Consider the following 19,703-nt stretch of genomic DNA (forward strand, 5'->3'; position numbering starts at 1 on the left):
CTTTTATTCTCTACGCGGCCGAAAATGTCGTGGCAGTTGGCCTTTAAAGCATGCCCACAGTGTCTGCAGTTTCATTGGCTTATTTGTGTCAAAAATTCACATTCTCTGAACGATCAGGTATGCCCTGAGAGCTTCCCCCAATTATACCTTATAAAACACGCAAATTGACAGCATAGTGACGAATTAGATGAACCAAAATTAGGTCTGCGTCTCCTGGTAGCCGTATAGTCTCTAATCAGAAAGTAGAAAACTATGTGTTTGAAAGATCCCGGGTGATTATACAGGTGCCAGTTAAAGTGATCATTTTGATCTTAGTACATCTGTTATGATTTACGTTTTGTCATGGTTTTCGCGGTTTCCACAATATCAATTAAATCAACATTCGTCGCCTCCTTAAGTCTATATATATATATATATATATATATATATATATATATATAGTGTAAGATTGGGGTTGAAGTTTGAAATGCAGAAGAAAAATAAACTGTTCAATTTCCTGGCAAGAGAACAAGAATTCAGGATTACCAGTCAGCCTCTAGAGTCCGTAAATGAGTACGTTGAACTAGGTCAATTAATCACAGGGGACCCTGATCATGAGAAGTAAATGTACAGAAGAATAAAGTTGGGGTGGAGTGCATACTGCAGGCATTGCCAAATGCGAACTGGGAGCTTACCACTGTCGTTGAAAAGAAAAGCGTACAATAAGTGAATGCTACCAGTGATAACGTATGGGGGCAGAAACTTGGAGGTTAACAAAGAAGCCAAGAACAAGGTAAGGACTACACAAAGAGCGATGGAACAAAAAATGTTAGGCTTAACGTTATTAGACAGGAAAAGAGCGGTGTGGATCAGATAGTAAACTGGGATAGCCGATATCCTAATGGACATTAAGAGAAAAAATTGAGCTGGGGCAGGCCATGTAATGCGTAGGATGGATAACCATTAGAGTTACAGAATGGGTACCAAGATAAGGGAAGTGCAGTCGACGACGGCAGAAAACTAGGTGCGGTGATGAAGTTAGGAAATTTGCAGGCGCAAGTTGGAATCAGTAAGCGCAAGACAGTGGTAATTGGAGGTCGCAGGGGAGGCCTTAGTCCTGCAGTGGACATAAATATAGGCTGATGATGATGGTGATGAATATAGAATGCAGTCCCTATTTTCCGATAGAAAGCTTTAATAGGCCAGAGGAGATGCTGTAAAATCCATGACATCAAAGGCCACTTCGTTTTTGGTTTTTCTGGGTTACTAAGCGTCGCGTCGCTGTAGGAGTGCCTTTGTTGACACTGTAGAAGGGCAATTTACAAACTAACTTCAAATGGTCTTATTGCGACAGCAATTATATGGACACTCCAAGCGAATATGCACCGTCGGCGTCGCCGCGGGGCTCCGCGTATGCTCAGGTAAATGTATGCTATATCCTTATCCATGTCGTATACGCAGGTTCTACTGTTACACTAGTCAATCAGTAAAGTTGCTCATACCAAGTCTTACGTCCATGACCTAATTATTCGGCAGGATTTTGGGAACGCCAGCCCCCAAACAAGTGTCATGAAACATAACATTCACAGCGCATGTGTTTTATCCTAAATCTTCTCGGACTAATAAATAGTAATAGTGCAAAACAATATCAATTCTGTGGGAAAACACCTCGATCCCGTGGTCCACGGCAGCCGCTCCAGTCTCGGCCGGCCGCGCCTATGGGCGCCGAGCCGCAGCTCACCCGTTCCTCGCACCACTGCTCGCGCGTCCGTCCTCTTCTTTGTCCACGGTTGGCTCTTATGCCACTATCCATGTCAGCGTTCTCACACTGCCCCTCCCTCTGCGAGGGAGGTGACGGCACTGGCTGGAAACACGGCGTTCGAACCCGGCGGCACGGACGACGAGAGATGCCGAGTTGTCATGGGCGACGACGCTACGCGCTCGCTGAGCACGGCCACGATCACATCAAAAGAAACACAGCAACGATAGACACACGCACACCGGTTCTCTGCGTTGCGAAATCGCTCGCTCACTCCGCCACGTCGTCACAACAAACACAGCGCAAGGCACAACACGAGGAGAAGTGACGAGTCGGCGGCAGGTGGCGTAGTTGGTCGTCGACAAAACGGGTGCAAGCATTCGCTAACGCCATTCCTTCCTCCGTGGCCAACGCTTTTCCCCGCAGCTGCGTTGCGAAGGCGTTGACGGCACTGACCCACGGAGGCTTGCAGCGACGGCATGACACTCCTACTGATGGGCGAACCTTGGAGACTGATAATGAACCGAAGGAGGATCGGCGGAGTCGTCAAGGCCGAGTCACCGAGGTCTTCCAGGAACCCGCAGGCCCTAAGCCTGACTGGTGTCCATGACGGACTCCTCGCGAAGATTGAGCAGACCCAGGTGGTGCAGCTTCGGAGTTGAGGTCTTGCAGGAACCAAAGGCCCTAAACCATGTTGAGGTCTTGCAGGAACCGAAAGGCACTAAACAGTGCCCTGGCGCACACGTGGTCTGGTTTTCTTCTCCGACCTCTTTCTGATGAGTGCACGCAGCAGGTCGCCGGAAGGAGCCGCCGCCCGCTCAATGCCTTGCCACCAGAGACCACACCGCACCGCAACCCGCAGCAGAGAACCAGACAACCACGCACCGAGGGACGGAGCCGCTCTTGAGATGGTGTTGGCGCGATCGCCGCATGATGTCACCTGCACTGGCGATGCCCCTTGTCGAACGGCGTCGCCGGGAGCTGCAGCAGCGCATACAAGACCACGCCACCAGCAGGACCCACGCCAGGCTCGCTGACTGCGGCAGAGGAGGAACCGGCAGAATCGAACACCAGAGGTGCAGCTCGCACCGTGGAAATGGTCAGGCAACATGGCCAGGTAGGAGCCGCTACTACCGCTATTAACCATAGAACGGGTACCTTCAGCCTTCCCCAAGACCATGGTCCGTCCCGGAAAGCAGCCGGGGCCCCACGTTACGGGCGCCAATGTGGGAAAACGCCTCAGTCCCGCGGTCCTAGCCTTGAATAGCGTAGAATTATATGCTAAAGTAAAATCGGGAAAGTCATATCGAATGAGTAATAATTAATTTAAAAGTACAAAAAATGATAGAATTTAGCAGAGTATTTGCTTGGATTCTGTAAGAAACGTTGGGACAGCGAAGCTAGCATCCCTGTGGCTGAATCCCAAGGTGGACGCCCCGAACGAAAGAGTAGTAGGTTCTGTTAAGTCCAGGCCAAGTCTTCGAAAAGGTATTTCCAACAATCTTTTTCTTGCCGCCTGTAAAGCGGGGACAAGATAGAAGAAAGTGAGCTTGCCCGTTCCTCGCACCACTGCTCTCACGTCCGTCCTCTTCTTTGTCCACGGTTGGCTCTTATGCCACTATCCACGCAGCGTTCACACAATGCTTAAGCCGGAAAGTGTTGTAATTTTTCTGCCGCGGTTTCTAACGGGCAGCGTATTCGTGTCTGTGCAGTGTCATAACAGGCACTACACGGCGTGTTAATGCTCTTAAGGGTGCCAAATACTTCAGCGCACCCGCGTATGGTTAGAACACCGTCCAAGAAGTTCAAGCGAAACGCTTAACCATGCTATCGCTGTCTGCACTTTGCCTCATGGTCGAAACTGGCATTTCTTTTAAGGTCCATTTAAGTTCTAAATATAAACTCCGTGACAAATCTATTTCTCCCAGAACACCGTTAATACGCGCATATAATTTTTGTGACCGCTTCTAGTCTACCTAACACTTTCGCTGTAAAACCTTGCAGAGCGTTGGTGGAGGAGATGTGAGAATTTTGTAATATAATAGTCATTGATTATAGAAGCTTTCCATACTATTATAAACGAAGGTTGGTCTGCTCAAGCAAACTTTATTGCCCTTTTTTCTTCTATTATCAGCATTCGCAGAAATTAGACGAAAATATTTGTTAATAAGAAGCAGAGAAGGCCCACAGCAACAATACTATAACAGATTTTAGTTAATTGATAGATTTCAGAATTGAAATGTTAGGAACAACTTTTAAAAAAACACTGATGTGGGCGAGATAAGCCTGGTGATGATCAATTGGGACGCGGGCTGGGGAGTGTAAAGGGGGGTCCTGTCCCCTCTGGGAAAGTTTAGCGGGGACTCTAGCCCCCAAGTCCTCATGTAGTCGGCATCAATGACGCAAAATCGAATTTCAAGCGGTATATGATCACTTTCAAATATGTGTACACAAAGTCCTGAAAGCGTCTGTGGCAGGTGGAACGAAGAAATGATCACGGCGGCCAAAGGTGAAGGCAACAGCTCCGCTCAAGAAGTTGACTATTTGGGCTTGAAGAAGCTAGAAGCTAAAGCAGAGCAGAGCCTCAGTTTCTGTATGACAAAGGTGAAAGGCACACACCATATCTATGCATGTTTCCGTATAGGCCTATATAAAATGCACCATAAACTTCAAGCATGCAGCGTACACCCTCCACCTTTGCACTGCGATGTTGACCTGTTTTCCTCTTTGGTTCTGCAGGTTCAGTTTCGGCTCCCTCAGAAGCTCTTTCCTTCTGTTCGCCAGCTTCTTTGGGGGCTGCATGCGTTTTACGGGGCACACTCCTCTATTACGTATCCTCAATAACGATAGCAGCGCTTATAGATGGAGCAGGCAATATTTCAAACAGGAGCAAAGCAGCGCCTGAAGAGAATGTCTTAGTTGTGGGAGAAGTCTTTCACAGCATATTTAAACACTGCTAAGGCCGATCGGTTTATTACTTAATACGGAGAAACCTCTTTTAACTACTAGGTCTTTAGGGATATATATACTGGGTCCAACTAGTGAGGCTGCAGCAATGTTCCTCCGGCCGCTCTATTTCGCTGAAATTGAAAATATGAATTGGCTTAAAAGAACAACTGGCAAAATAATAAAAAGAACACTTTAGTGAAATTGCAAACTGGGCGAGTTGGTGAGAGTTCATTATTGTGAAAAATGCAAACAGACAGCGACGAATGAAGAACACAGGCGAAGCGTTACTTTAACACATCCGAACATTAACACATGCGAGAGGGGGAATAAAGACTTAAAATGAAGAACTAACAGAGTCACTGCGTAAAATGGCACCTGCCGTTTTGAACAGATGTCCGTAGAAATACTATTTTCAGGATGCTTAAGCTTCGCGTGGAAAGCGATTGCATTAAAAGATCCCTGACTGCTTCTCACGCTTCCTGGCAACTGAAGCTTATGGAACTGTAGTGTTTACCGGGAAACGCTGGCGGCGAACGCTGTCACGAAGGATAACTTTCTGGAAGGAACGCGGCCTCTTGAATGGGGCGATCCCGCAGGTAGTGAATAGCCGCGCCAAACAAAAAATCATAATTTTCAGGTTTCTGTTATTGTCTCGCACTTTTAATATTTCAATCTAAGAAGATTTCACATAAAAGGCATGCGCTCTCGGTGTTTTGTTTCATGACATTTTGTTTGTCGGCTGTCATTTCCAAAATTCCGAGGTATAATTTTGTATAGATTGTAAGACAAGGTATGAGAACTTTAGTCCTATAGTGATGTGGCAATATAACCCGCATGTCATTAGCAAGGCGTGGTATATTCATTTACCTTTATAAATATATATGGCAATTTTCGCTCACAGGACGCTGACACCGAATTTTCAGCGACACGGGGCACTAAGGCTATCGCGTTAAAGACACCTTCGGCTGCAATGGAAGCAGCACTTTCAATGTCATTAATTGGCCATGTTGTAAGTATCGTCCAGACTTACAGTCGATGATTGCCCGGAGCCAAAACTTTGTAGCGTAGCTGCCGGCTATGCAGGGCATATAGAGGGGAAGTGCAGCGACTCTGTAGCTACTACGCTTTAGCAAGAGCTACGCTATATACAAAATTTTCAAATTTAAAATGGCATTTAGAATCACACTGCCCATGGTATAAGATTTTCAGTAGTCTGTCAAAGCTTTAATCGGTTTCTGCGAATTTGTTATTGCGATAGCAATTATATGCCTTCGAGGCGACGCAGGTATTCTGTAAATAAATAAATAAATATGGACACTCAAAAGCAGATTTCTGCCGTCGGCGTCGCCGTCGTCGTCGCCGTGAGGTTCCGTATGACGTCAATGGAGATAAAATCGTCGCCGCGCGCCGAACGCTGTATGTGCGAGTGAAAGGGTGCGAGGGGCGCGCGCTTTCACGGGGAGTGAACACACGGCGGAGAACAAACGCGCGTTCTGCGCCGTGCTCCCTTAAGGGCTGCAGAAGTAGGCGTCTCTTTCCTCCTTTACAATCACCATATTTGTAGAGCACACGCGCCTTCTTCCGACGCGCGAAAGGCCGTGGGGGGAGGGAAGGGAGGCGACGTTTAGCTGCGGCACCAAGTGCCTATTTATATCAGAGGCTCCGGCAACAGTCACCAACGCCGCACGCATTTTGAGCGAACGCGGGCAAAACGCCGACGGCGTCGACAACAGTTCTGCGTGTTGCCGGTGCTGCTGCATGTCCAAGTTTATACAGCTGATAAAGTTAATATCATTACTCCGTATTGTTCTCTACAAATTTGCTATCGCAATTGATGCTTCGCCTTTCAGGTGAAACTGCGACAACGTTTTGTTGATCCGTCGATACTCCACACTCGAAAACCACGGAGAAACGCACAGCACAGCTGTCCTGTTAAAAGCTGAACCCGCAAAACCAGCATGTGCGCGCAGAGCCCAAATCGACGCACTGGTAACGTTTCCCTCATTCGCCGCGATTGATGCCTGGTCAAAGTCTCCCGGCAGAATTAATTGGAGCACCTGCGATGTCGATAGAGTCGTAAATGAAGCTGAAAAGGTCAATAACCCACGGCGGGCGGCTTCAAAATATGTAACGCGCTGGGAAAGAGGATATGGAAGGAGCATAATGCTGTAGATAAGGGGATCCACCACAAACGCTTCAGTCTCGTGGCAAGGCCCGTCAGCACGCTCCGCTTCGTCCACGCATCTAGGGCACTCCAGGAGCTGACGTGCACTTTAGCGCATAATGCCGCACCTAAAAGGAAAAGTGGCCATCATAACTGGTAGGTTCTGATAATTACTTGTAGTGAACTAGTAACTTATTATTATTATCGTATTAGCGGGCAGCCTAGATTTATGGATAGGGCATATGCCAGCACATATACGAGGCAATACGACACCTGGCTCTCACATAATAAGTTGCACAATTCTAATGCTTTCGCGTGTTTATACTACGTCAGCACTTACGTGAGTGGGGACATTACGACAGAGGCAACCTGGCGGATAATCGTAATTTTCAATTGATAAATATATGTGTTCAGCCGCGAATCGCTGGCACTACATTTTCTAAAGTAATTCAATATAGCCTGTTACATTCTTTAGCAGTCACGTTTCACAAAGAATACAAGTTGGAGCACGCCCACTGTGCAGAAGGCAACATCGGTCTACTGAGATTATAATTTTTTTTTCGCGGCAAAGCTAGTACGTGCACAAAATGCGTAACTGCTGGTCGAGAGAAGCCGCACGCATGCACATTGCCTGTTAAGGCTGCCCCAGCAATTCATATTTTTAACTAAAGGTAATACAGATTGTTAACAATAATAACCAGGCACCTCGAAAAAAATAAGAAAGAGAGCGTAAAATTTTGGAGATCGGACGATCATGTTGGAATTTATATGAAACGAAGCCTCCGTGAAGCGGGTAAATAAATGTTACAAAGCAATTCATCTTCTGCACCGCGTGTTGCAGCTTAGACATTACGCGCCTGCTCTTCAACACGGCAAGACCAAGTGACCCACAAGGTGGCGGTTTGCATTGTCTCAGTGATCATGCAACTTTTCATAACACTGTATCATGAAAAAGTACCCTTGCTTCAGCACTGGCTCTAGGATCGGTACATCTCACTCAGCGAGAAAGTGACCAAGCAAACGCCCCAAACTCCGAGAAAGAAAAGCAAGCAAGTCTCGCTATAATAATAAAATACACGCTTGAAAGCGTATATTTATTGCAGTGAGGACACTTGCGAGTGGTTTTTTGTTTCACTGCCTGATCTCACAGAGAACCAAAGCCCATCACTGGCACATCTCTATGGCTAGCACAGACGGCAAGATATAGGCCGATTCCTTATATGAGTGCTGTCCTGTTACTGAGCTATTCGTCAAGACGGCTGCAGCAGCAGCACGCAACACTCACGGTTCACAAAAACTCCGCGAGAGAGCGCCGAGAAAGCTTCCCGTCAATAGGAAATGTTTTGCAGTAGCACAGTGAAAAGTTACGAAATAAGGCAGTGCTTCATTACTTGCGATAACTTCTCATGCCATTCACTGATAAAATAGCCAAAATTGCTTTGGTTGCATCATGTTCTACTGGAAGCAACGTGCTTTTAAAACCCGACAAGGACTCCCGAAATCTTCTGTACCACTGGTCCTATTTCGGAGGCATAGTTCATCTCTTTACCGCGAACATCCAGCGTCGATGGACCACTTTTGAATGAAGACACGCGTGAAGGCTTACTTCCGCTCAGAAGGCTTATATCCCGTACGCCCATCCACGCGAAATTGATGTGCTTCATTCCAGCTCATGAGTGGCCAGACGGACGTACTGAAAGACATCCGCGAACTATTCCTTACGCGGGATAAGCACGTTTGCTCATCTCTCATTTGCTGGCCATAATGAGAGCATTGTGACGTCCGCATGGCTAACATGGCGCTTGCTCCAAGCGGGGCGCGATACCTAAGCGGCCGTGGCATCAAATGCTGTTTATTTTGTCTTTCTTGTGGACATTACGAGAGTTATACAGCACCCACGGAGATAGTTATCGCGACAGCAGGCTGATGTGCCTTTCTTTACCTCTTCAGCGCGTGTGATCGCTTATGGAAAGAGACGTAGTGCAGTTTACGGTAATGTCGAGAATGATAGGAAGCAATGAAGCCAACGATTTAGGTCGTTTCGCATGGACCTTCGTGTGCGCATTACAAACGAGAACGCCATCCTATACATGTGTATTTTAAGCATTTCTTCTTCTTTCTGGGGTTATACGTGCCAAGACCAGTTCTGATTAGGACGCACGCCGTAGTGGAGGGCTCCGGATTAATTTTGACCGCGTGGGCTTCTTTAACGTGCACTACAACGCAAGCACAGGCGCGTTTTTGCATTTCGCATCGAAATGCGGCAACCACGGCCGGGATTCGATCCCGCGATCTCGTGCTCAGCAGCGCAAAACCTTAACTGACTGAGCCACCGCGGCGGGTGTATCTAAGAATGATACATATCCTTGCGCCCTGAAATGAAATGTGTGCGATCGCCGCACCCAGCCAGACTCTGCATAGCGACTGGATTTGTTTATGCGGTTCATCGCACCCAAGAGTGTATAAGTGTATATTCGTGTTGTTGGTGAAAGGCAGGTCCTTCACAATATTTAGAAGTGATAATACGATTAGTAGCGATACGTCTTATGGCCTCGTTATCGCTGTCATTCGTCATGTGCTACCCCGCATGAGTTTTTTTTGTGCCTGCTGCGATGCACCGCGCTGATTGTGAAGCTCTAAAAGCTGTGTCACGTACGAGCACTCGAATCCTTATTTTTACGAAGGTGTTCAGGACATGCAAATCGAGATATCTATGTACGATGCGTCGTAGATGTGCTAGGCGTGCAGAATATATAAATCCTGCACGTTTCCTGATTAAAAACAGGAGGCATACGTGAATATCTTGGCAAATATCCACAAGGATTCCACAGCTACCTTGGTTCTCCGCAAGAACAGTGGATAGTTACCTATCAAGAAAGGGGTCAGGCAAGGAGACACAATCTCTCCAGTGCTATTCACTGCATGCTTAGAAGAAGTATTCAAGCTCTTAGACTGAGGCTTAGGAGTCAGGATCAACGGCGAATATCTCCGCAACTTTCGCTTTGCAGATGACATTGTCCTATTCTGCAACAATGGGGACGAAGTACAAGAATTATTGAGGAGCTTAACCTAGAAAGTGTAAGAGTGGGGTTGAAGATTAATATGCAGAAGACAAAGATAATGTTCAATAGCCTGGCAAAGGAACAATAATTTAGGATTGCCAGTCAGCTTCTAGATTCTTTACAGGAATATGTTTTTCAATGTCAATTACTCAAAAGAAACCCTGATCATGAGAACCAAATTTACAGAAGCGTGACAATGGCTTGGAGTGCATATGGCAGGCATTACCAAATACTGACTGGGAGCTTACCACTGCCGTTCAAAGAAAAGTGTACAGTCATTGCATTCTACCGGTGTTAACATATGGGGGCCGTAACTTGGAGGTTAACAAAGAAGTTCGAGAACAAGTTAAGGACCACGCAAAGAGGGATGGAACGAAAATTGTTAAACGCAACGTTAAGAGACATGAAAACAGCGGTGGGGATAGCCGATATTCTAGTTGCCATTAAGGGGGCAAAATGGAGCTAGACAGGCCATGTAATGCGTAGGGTAGATAACTGGGTGACCAGTAGAGCTACAGAATGGGTTCCAATGGGTGACTAGGAAGCACAGTCGACGACGGCAGGAAATTCTGTGGGGGTGATGGAATTAGGAAATTTGCCGGCACAAGTTTGTATCAGATAGTGCAAGACAGGGGTAAATAAATATCGCAAGAAAAGGTCGTCGTCCTGCAGTGACAAAAATAGGCTGATGATGATGATGAATCGAATGAAGCGTTTGAAAGAATACATACTTTTCCAGCCAAAACAAATTTACTGCTGTTATTCGGTGGCCCTCTAGGCCGTACCAACCACTCGGTCACCTCATGAACGTGCAAACATCAGCAGTACCAAGTATTTCTGCGGATAAATGTCGGAACTCTTTGTGCTTATCGAATGAAACCACGGAGGCGTATTGGCTTTTACGCATCAGTTTTATTGCGAACAAGAAATGCATATGAGAGTCAAAACGTCAGGTGCATTTGCTTTTTCGAAAAATTATTGTTTTCTCTGCTAGGAAAGGTTCACAGTCACTTCAGCCCATTGCCTTTTGCCTTTGTACCAAATACCAGCCGTGCCCTATTGGCATTCGTTTCGTCGCGGTGAAGCCATATTATTCAACAGTACTAGCTTCACCACTTCAGTCGTCTGCGCACGTACGCGCACAACACGTCAAAGTGGTCAAATGTTTCATGACCACGCGGCACATGGACATGGCACGGTACAAGACGGGCAGGTCACTCGGTGATTTGTATGTGGGCGAGCTTACTTTATCGATCACCACAAGCACACAGAAGTCATGTTGAGGTGCAACTATGTTAGAAAACGGATATACTGTTCAAGGGCAAGTGAGAGCCCTAGTTATGCTCGGTAACATTGTCACACTTCTAAATAATCATGTATTTTGTAATGAACCATGACAGAGCGAGCCGACGCTGCAGCAGCTGACTTGTCGTCCTTCTAATCATATTTGTGCGAATTTCTGCAGACTTGCTGCAGAAATTTCTGCAGACGTTACAGGGGTTAATGAACCTCTGTAACGATGCAACCGTAAGCTAAACATTACATGTTGAAATGCTTACGGGTCTTTAGGGTTTCACTCGCAGCTCCCGCTCTTCATCATGCATGCCTAGTAATGGTTTGCCTTGATGTGAATGTTCTCCAACGTTGTCTAAAGGTTAGTTATTTTCACGGCGCGGGATCGAATCCCGGCCACGGCGGCCGCATTTCGATGGGGGCGAAATGCGAAAACACCCGTGTACATAGATTTAGGTGCACGTTAAAGAACCCCAGGTGGTCCAAATTTCCGGAGTCCCCCACTACGGCATGCCTCATAATCAAATCGATGGTTTTGGCACGTAAAACCCCATCATTTAGTTATTTTCAAGACCACAGAAGGCAAGTTACGCTGCATAGCTTTACCCCTGTAATGTCCAACGTATCATATATTCTACGCTGAGTTTAATGCCTCGAAATGCTGATTATAATGCGGGAAACCAAATAAAAAGCCCATAGTTGCGTTTTAATATGATGCAGTAAAATTTCAGCAGTGAACAGTGTAACAAACGATTTGCTAAATAATTAATTATTACAGTAATTAGGTTGTAACTGCACAATGTTTGTTGTTTTTTTTTCTAATGTACTCTCCATGACGAGAAATAAATAGCAACGATTTGTTCAAATTTTTCTTGATGTGAACTGTTTGGGCATTACAAGGTTAAGAATACAATTAGCAATGAAAGACACTCATGCATACACACAAGGTTATGTGCATCATTTTGTTTGTGCAATCCTTTTTTGAAGCTCTCTCTAATTGAAGATTTGTTTCGGTAACTGTTCTCGCATTGTGTTCTGCCTTTGTGAGCAACAGGTGCCTCGTCGGGCATCGGCGAAAGCACGGCTAAGCATTTCGCCTCCCTCGGCTGCTGGCTCTCCCTGACTGCAAGAAACACGGCGAATCTGGAGAGAGTGGCCGCGGCTTGCTGCGCACAGGGGCTTCCTCGGGACAAGGTGAGTAGCAGGTGGTGCGAAGATAAAGGTTTGTTCACGCAGATCGCAAAGCAAGGACTCAAAAACGTCACGATCAGTGCTTATTGAGAAAATATATAACAATTCTTAAGTAAGTTTTTAGCACCAACAAACACTCTAAACCAGAAAAACTGGAATATACCGGTTAACAAGGGTGTCAATAAATAGCATTCGTATTTTATGACTGCAAAAAGTATTGAAGGCGCTAGTTTAGGTTAACATTACGTGGAATATTTAGTGGGATCTACCAAACACAGCGTCTTGTCCTGACGTTATTTTGCTTAGCAACGCAGGAGGTACCTTAAAAATTAGCATAGCTTGCACCGGAGGCGCAATGCTAGAGACAGCGGAGCAGATATGCACCTCGCTAGTCCTGGCTTTTGGACTAGCATGACGACGTAGTCATCCCCAGCATTTTCCGGAATTTATTTATTATTTTGATTAGCTAGTCATTGGCTATCGATTGAATATATCGCAAGGTATTGGCCCCGTGTATGGGCTAGGCTAAGCAGTACCAAGTCATCCCCAGCATTTTCCGGAATTTATTGATTATCAATCGATTATCTATTGATTTGCTACCGATTGGCTATCGATGACTGACTAAGCCTGAATAGTTCCAACCATGCTTAGCTAGACTTAGCCAGGCTCAGCTTCGCTAGTTCACAGGGGTATGGGCCATTGTGCTTGGATCCTTTCTGCCCTATCGCCAGGATCAGGCCACGTTTTCTGTTCGCATGTTACGGACTAACGCTCGGCTTAAACAGCTCGGCTGTTAAAAACTGAATGAGGGTCTCTAGCGGCAAAGCCGGTAAAGATTTACTAATTTGCAGAGACCTGAGGGACCTCCATTTGCATGAGAAAAATAGGGTTGATCCCTCTTTCATGGGTATCGGTAGAACACGAAAGTGAAACGTGTCTTCACAGAAGCTGTTGCATGTTCGCTTCGAGAACTCACGGTCAGGGGCAGCGAAAAGCGCACGATTTGCGGGTCGGCGACCATGTTGCCGGTTTGCTTGGTGCGAGGCGTCCTGACGCCGAGTCGCTTCAGCTAAGGTACGAGCATTCTGGCCCGACTCCGTAGTGTATTGGGTAGCCAGTTGAGTTGCCACCCGCGCTCAGCTTCAGGAATGCGAGCGGCACAGTTTGCAGCGTGCGCCTCGGATGCGCAAAGGCGTTCTGCTTCACGCTAGCGTGTCTCTCGCCGGGCCAAGGCGTGATTCGCCCGTCGATGTCGTTGCCTTTCTGCGCCGCCGCCTGGCGCAGCAGTTTTCTTAGTGGCTGCCATTGCAAGCGAAGCAGTAGGCGGCGTGTAAGCACTGCTGATGCATGTTGAAGCTGCACTCCGTAGACGACGAGACGTCTGATTCAGATTCACATTCACATTTTATTAGTTCCAGAAAAACAGTTACAACATAAAAGATATACAGACGAGGGTCCCTAAGGGAAAGAAGTGGGACCCTCGGTTAATAGTACAACGTTTATGGGGATATCTACACACAGCAAATGAACGCTATTATCAAACAACATCGACAGCTTAAATACATTATGAGACAATTCATTTCCAATCAATCAAACATGAACGAGCACGGCAAGAACGAAAACCGAGAACAAGCATGGATGAAAATACATGGATGGTCACATAGATTGTCAACATGGTCGCGGTTAATCGGACGCGAAAGACAAACCATGTGCGCAAATTGCGTCGCCACCTCAGCAGAAGGCCTATACACCGCCTACACCAGGCTACACCACGTTGGAGCCTCCACTGCCTCCTCTTCGCTGAGACTACCGAAGCGCTCACTGTCGGCACTCGTTAGTGTCGTGATGTAGTGCTTCGCTTCACCGCTCCTTGATGGCGGGGCCATCCCTGTCATGATAGAGCATATTTTACGCGTTCGCGCCGACGTCACATCTGTTGCAGTAAGCTGATGGTGCACCCCGGTATAAAACACTTGTGTTAAAAAATAATTTTTCATTGACAGTCAAACAAGCGTGGACGACGCAGAACGAAATGGCCACCCGTCGCTCGATGGTGAACCAGAGATTCCTGCACAAGTGGAGGCTCTAGTGCTCGCGGACCGGCTGATAACTGTTAGGATAACAGTTAGCAGAACAGGTTAACGTGAGTGCAGGCTCTGTGCACAACAAAGTTCACAACAACGTGCACATGACGAAAATTGCAGCGCGCTATGTTCCGCGTTTGCTGACACCAATGCAAAAAGACATGCGGAAGTAACAGCCGCAAAAATGTTGAAGCTTTGCGAAAGCAACTCTGGCGACTTCTTTGACCACTTGATAACCCGAGATGAGTGTTGGGTGCATAATTATTTCTCAGGAATTAAACTGCAGAGCAAACAATGGAAGCACGGAAACTGCCCCAGGCCAAGCAAATCCAAGGTTGCGCCGTCCTGTGGCCAAGCAAATCCAAGGCCATGCTGAGCGTCTACTGGGACTGGCGTGGTGCCTCTCTCATAGATTATGCCCGCAAAGGTCAAACTATTGCAAGCAAGCACTATTGCGAACTTCTCACCAAATTTCGAGGTGCTATCAAGGCGAAGCGCAGAGGAAAGCTCACGAAAGGCGTCCGCCTGCTCCCATGAAAATGCACCGGCTCACTCAGCGCAGGTGACGGTCACACATGCAGCCTTCTTATGCTACAAAATTTTGCCCCACCCGCCTTCTTCAACTGACCTCTCGCCAAGTGACTTCTTCCTATTCCCTCGCATAAAAAACACACCGAGCGGGAAACATTTTTGGAACGACAAGGAAGTGATCGGTCCCCTAGTCGAGCTCTTCCTAAACTCTCTAAACGAGTTTTACTGCGATGGCAGTCGGCATGGCATATGGCGATGGCACTACGGCAATCGTCAAAATCTCGAGGGTTGCTTTAGAACGTCAAACCCCTTGAATCAAACGCAGAAAGTGAGCTGCTTCCTCTGCCATAAGTTCAGTTGTAAATGCTGCGTCACCCCTCAACTTATCGTAAACAAAAAAGCTGGTCTGTCACCGTTTGGTATGGAAGCTGGTGATTAATTGGGAATGCTTCAAGAACACGAATGCATGAAGATGTCAGTTGTCGATGAGTATTCATTAAAGTGAAATTGTACCATATTTCTTTTCTGCCTCCTATCGGTTAGACTCATTCCGAACTCTACGCTAAAATTTGTAAAACACTTTTTTTTCATCTCAAGTTAGTGGCAGGAACGCTTACTTCATTCAAATGACCTCCAGCTGCGTACTGACATTTGACTATTTTTAATATTTCCAGCAAACTAACCGAGTGCAAGATTAACACTTCCCTCATAGTGACCGTTTATATAATTAGTTCACAATTTAGAGACCAAATGTTACTCAGGAGTGCAACTTTTTAATAAACCGACAATTTCACGGCAACAGAATTCGTCCAAACGTTCATTGTTTACTTCTCTAATTCGTCAACAATGGTGCAGCGAGGGATGTTTTCAGACCCAATGTTCCGACAAGGGGACTTGGTTTCGCAAGGGCATAAGCTCCTTTCCTTTGAAGGAAAGTGTCTTCGATTAAAGCAACACGTGCCCTCGCGAAAACTGGTTTGCTTGTGGAAATATCATCCCCACTTTTTTGTTTTCTTGCAATAGCAATTATATGGGCACTCCAAGCGGATTTCTGCCGTCGTCGCCGTGAGGTTCTGTATAAAAGTCCAAGGGTGACAAAATTGTCGCCGCGCGCCGTTTGCTGTATGTGCGAGTGAAAACGCGCGAGGGACTCGCGCTTTCACGGAGAGCGAACGCACGGCGGAGAGCAAACGCGACGTCTTCCGTCGTGCGAACGGCCGCGGGGGGATGGGAGGGAGGGAGGAGAGGCGGCGCTTAGCTGCGACACCAAATGTGTATTTTGCGACTCGGCGCAAGGGGAACTGGCGACTCAATCTCCCACACGAAAGGAGGAAAGTGGAAAGCGAGCGCGGGCGGGAGGGGGTGCGGCTTCTACTCTGCCAGCAACTGCGTACTTCTACTTTGCGCGGCTGAGGGCTGTCGCGCACACCATATCTTGAAAGCGATCTCCACACGGCTCTTACCTTTGTATGTGCCGTGCATTCGCCGCTCAGTTTCCGTTGAAGCGTTAGACCGCATGAACCTTCGCTCGCTTCAGCTGGCGCGCTTGCTGATGCGAGCGTTTTGGCAGTGGTTGTCAGCGGTCATCGAGTGTGATCAATTCATGTTTGTTCGTACGCGATAACACCATGCTTGTTAATTCAGTTAGTAAGCGCATGTGTCCATGTTTATGCAGCCGATAAAACTACTCTCCTTAATCCGTATAGTTCTCTACTAATTTGCTATCGCAACTGATGCTTCGCCTTTCGGGAGAAAGTGCGACGTTTTTATATATAGAAAGACCTCACAGGCCTATAGACGAAGAGGCGTAGGCTGAAGGAGGCATATGGTATAATTTATAAGAAAAAACTATCGGTAAAAAGATATCGATGCATACAATGATTCAGAAGTTGGCACAAAACGAAGAAATTTGCATGTTAAAGAAACCAGACAGATGTTAAAAAACGAATAAAAAGCAATGAACAGATGAGCATTGCATAAAACCAGCAAGAAGTGAGAAAGAAAAGTTATATTGCGTTGGGTTGGTATAAATTGCGTGATGTTAAAGAAAATACGTTTTTGATTGACCAGCACTAATCACTTCAAGTCCCTTATATTGATGACTATTTCAAGGCCGAAAGATACAGAAATGTACCTTGAAGCATACAAAACTGACAACATAAGATCTAAACTCGTGGTCAAATGAAGATAAATCCCAGCACTGTCCATGATTTCGTGATGTTGCATGCCTTATTGCCCCTTATTCTTAGTACGAAACTTTGTGTGGGGAAGTGGTGATGCTTCATCACTCACGCTATGTAAAAAATGCGAAACCATCTGTTTGTTGGTGTACGTTACGCAATTCGATATAAAAATATAACACACATATTAACATAAAAAAGAGAGGGTAGAAGCGATGACCACTGCTCGGAAAATGGACGTCTAAGGCTCGAGGTAACGTTTCGACAAGGGGCTTATGAGACATTCCCCCCCCCCCCGCCCCATGTTCGGAGACTACCTGCTGATCACATTAAACACTTACGTGTTATTAAAAATTGAGCGTTTTTGTGTCCCTGGTGGTTCTTTCTACAGGTCAATTTGGTCACTTCTGGTACTTGTCGGAGTCACAGAACTGTGCGAGCGCTCTAATGCTTAACTCTCCTCTAGTGACACAGTGCGTACTTCATTAGTACTTTGCTTGCTAATGCTTTCCAGGTGCTTGTCGTACCTGGTGACATATCGGTGGAAAAGGATGTCACAGATGTGGTGCAGAAGACTGCGAAGCACTTCGGCAAAATTGATATTATCGTGAGTTCTATGCTGCGTAAACGGCTATTATATGCTTTAAAGCATGCATGTTTATGTAGTTAGTATCGCGTAGGAGTAGCAAGAAATTAAAATTTCGGAACAGCTACGCTAAAGGCAAAAATATTTCCCGGTAATGATATTTGAATAAAAGTGTGATGAACTTTGGCAACAGAAAAATATCTACGCGACATAAGCAACGCAATCGGCCTCTAAAGTACCACACTGTGTTCGGTTTCGTCTTTATGACTGATAATTAAAGAAATCCCAGAATGAAGTACTCTTAGGTATTGTTGAAAATCAACTGCCCCTATTCGGCTGTTACTTTAGTAGCGATTGTCTTGTATAACAGTGTCAACTTTCGCCTCTCATTTAACAGAAAACGTAGTTGCGAGAGCGAAGGCAACGTAGATGCCATAACAGGAATGCACATTAGTGGTTGTCGCTATATAACCAAACGTGTTTCTTTCAATGGGCTACGCATATGTGACCTAAATATTTGGCTGTGCCTGTCGCATTGCATTCGTACATCTCCGCAACAAAATGGAATTTCGGACACCTCCATCAGGGACGCAGCCACAGTGAATTGAAGTTCATTCAAAGTGTAGCAGTCTTACAGTACACTCTAGGAGAAGAGCAACAGGCAAAATGCCTAACGAGCCCCATCCCCCTACGAACAGTCATCGCATTTCACAGACAGCAGCAAAGACAGTAGCACAACACAGCGAACCGAAGAAAGCAGCGCGAGTTTGACATTTTGAAAACAAGCATTCAATAACATCGTGTAACACCTAACAGCATCGCACTGAATATGTATGCTACTTTTTGTTATTTAGAAACCACTCTGTAACGCTCTATTTGTAAACCCTAAAACAGGCACCCTGATAGATTAGGTCTTCAATGTGTTTGTTAGAGCTAAGAAAATGTATAAGTTGAAATTGAAACGTTTGCGCTCCATAGTTCGTTCTTATCGGGGTGATCTTCGAGAGACATGCCTCAACTGATAATCAGTTTGTGGATGGGATCGTAGGTACCCTTTATTTTACGTTTATTATTAGCTGCATGATATGACTCGGGCATATCGGTAGGCTATTAGTTGTTTTATATTCATTATACATAGGGAATTGAAATCTGTGGAGGCGCTTTCGGAATATCATATGTTGGCGACAGCTCTTAGTGCCCTTTTTTGAAGGATAATAAAATGAATTCAAGCTAGTATTACTCACATAAGCCCAGGTCAATAAACAGTAATGCAAATGAGATTTAACGAGCGTAAAGTTGTTTCGTTCGCCATAGTGGCAGGAGGCGCTCAAATTTTTTAATTAATCTGACAGATTGAAAAATTGATCAGATATTCCTGACGTGTTCTGTCCATGAAAGTTGTTCAAAGATTATGACACCAAAACATTTGGCCGATCCGACACGTTCAATTACGTTTCCCGAAAATGTGACATAGAGATAATGGCTAACGTGTTTGTGTTAATTTTTAGGCATGAAGAACATATGCCTTGTCTTCTCAACAGTTAGTTTCAACTTATTAGCACTGAGCCACATTTTAAATTCATTTAACCGTACATTTGCATTTGTTGTTATAACATTCGCACTGCATCCACTAAAACATACGTTGGCGGATACTAACATATTGGGCGTGTTCGGAATGTTCATTATATCGTTTATGTACAAAAGAAACTGTTTGGACTCCAAGATTGAGCCCTGTGGTACACCAACGTCGATAAATTTGAAACGTGAAGAAAAACAATTTAATTTGTGCATTGCAATCTGGAGGTTAAGTTAAGCGAATAGTGGCAGTGGTGTTCCTAGTATACGCTGGCAAGGTAATTTGCGCAAGAGTACTTCACGGTTGATGGAGTCGAATGCCTTCTTGAAATTTGATCTCTGCGCTAATT

General features: G+C 45.8%; 1 protein-coding gene across 1 annotated transcript in view; it reads left to right on the top strand.

The window, feature by feature from the left end:
* The first annotated feature begins 6,970 nt into the window (after positions 1-6,970).
* Positions 6,971-19,703, top strand: part of LOC119445753 (uncharacterized oxidoreductase TM_0325-like) — a 42,063-nt gene continuing 29,330 nt past the window's right edge. The window contains exons 1-3 of the mRNA XM_049664725.1: positions 6,971-7,007; positions 12,261-12,400; positions 17,707-17,799. Of these exons, the coding sequence (XP_049520682.1) occupies positions 6,971-7,007; positions 12,261-12,400; positions 17,707-17,799 (270 nt within the window). The remainder of the gene's footprint in view (positions 7,008-12,260; positions 12,401-17,706; positions 17,800-19,703) is intronic.

The sequence above is a fragment of the Dermacentor silvarum genome, chromosome 3 (genome assembly GCF_013339745.2).
Source record: "Dermacentor silvarum isolate Dsil-2018 chromosome 3, BIME_Dsil_1.4, whole genome shotgun sequence".
NCBI classification, from domain to species: Eukaryota; Metazoa; Arthropoda; class Arachnida; order Ixodida; family Ixodidae; genus Dermacentor; species Dermacentor silvarum.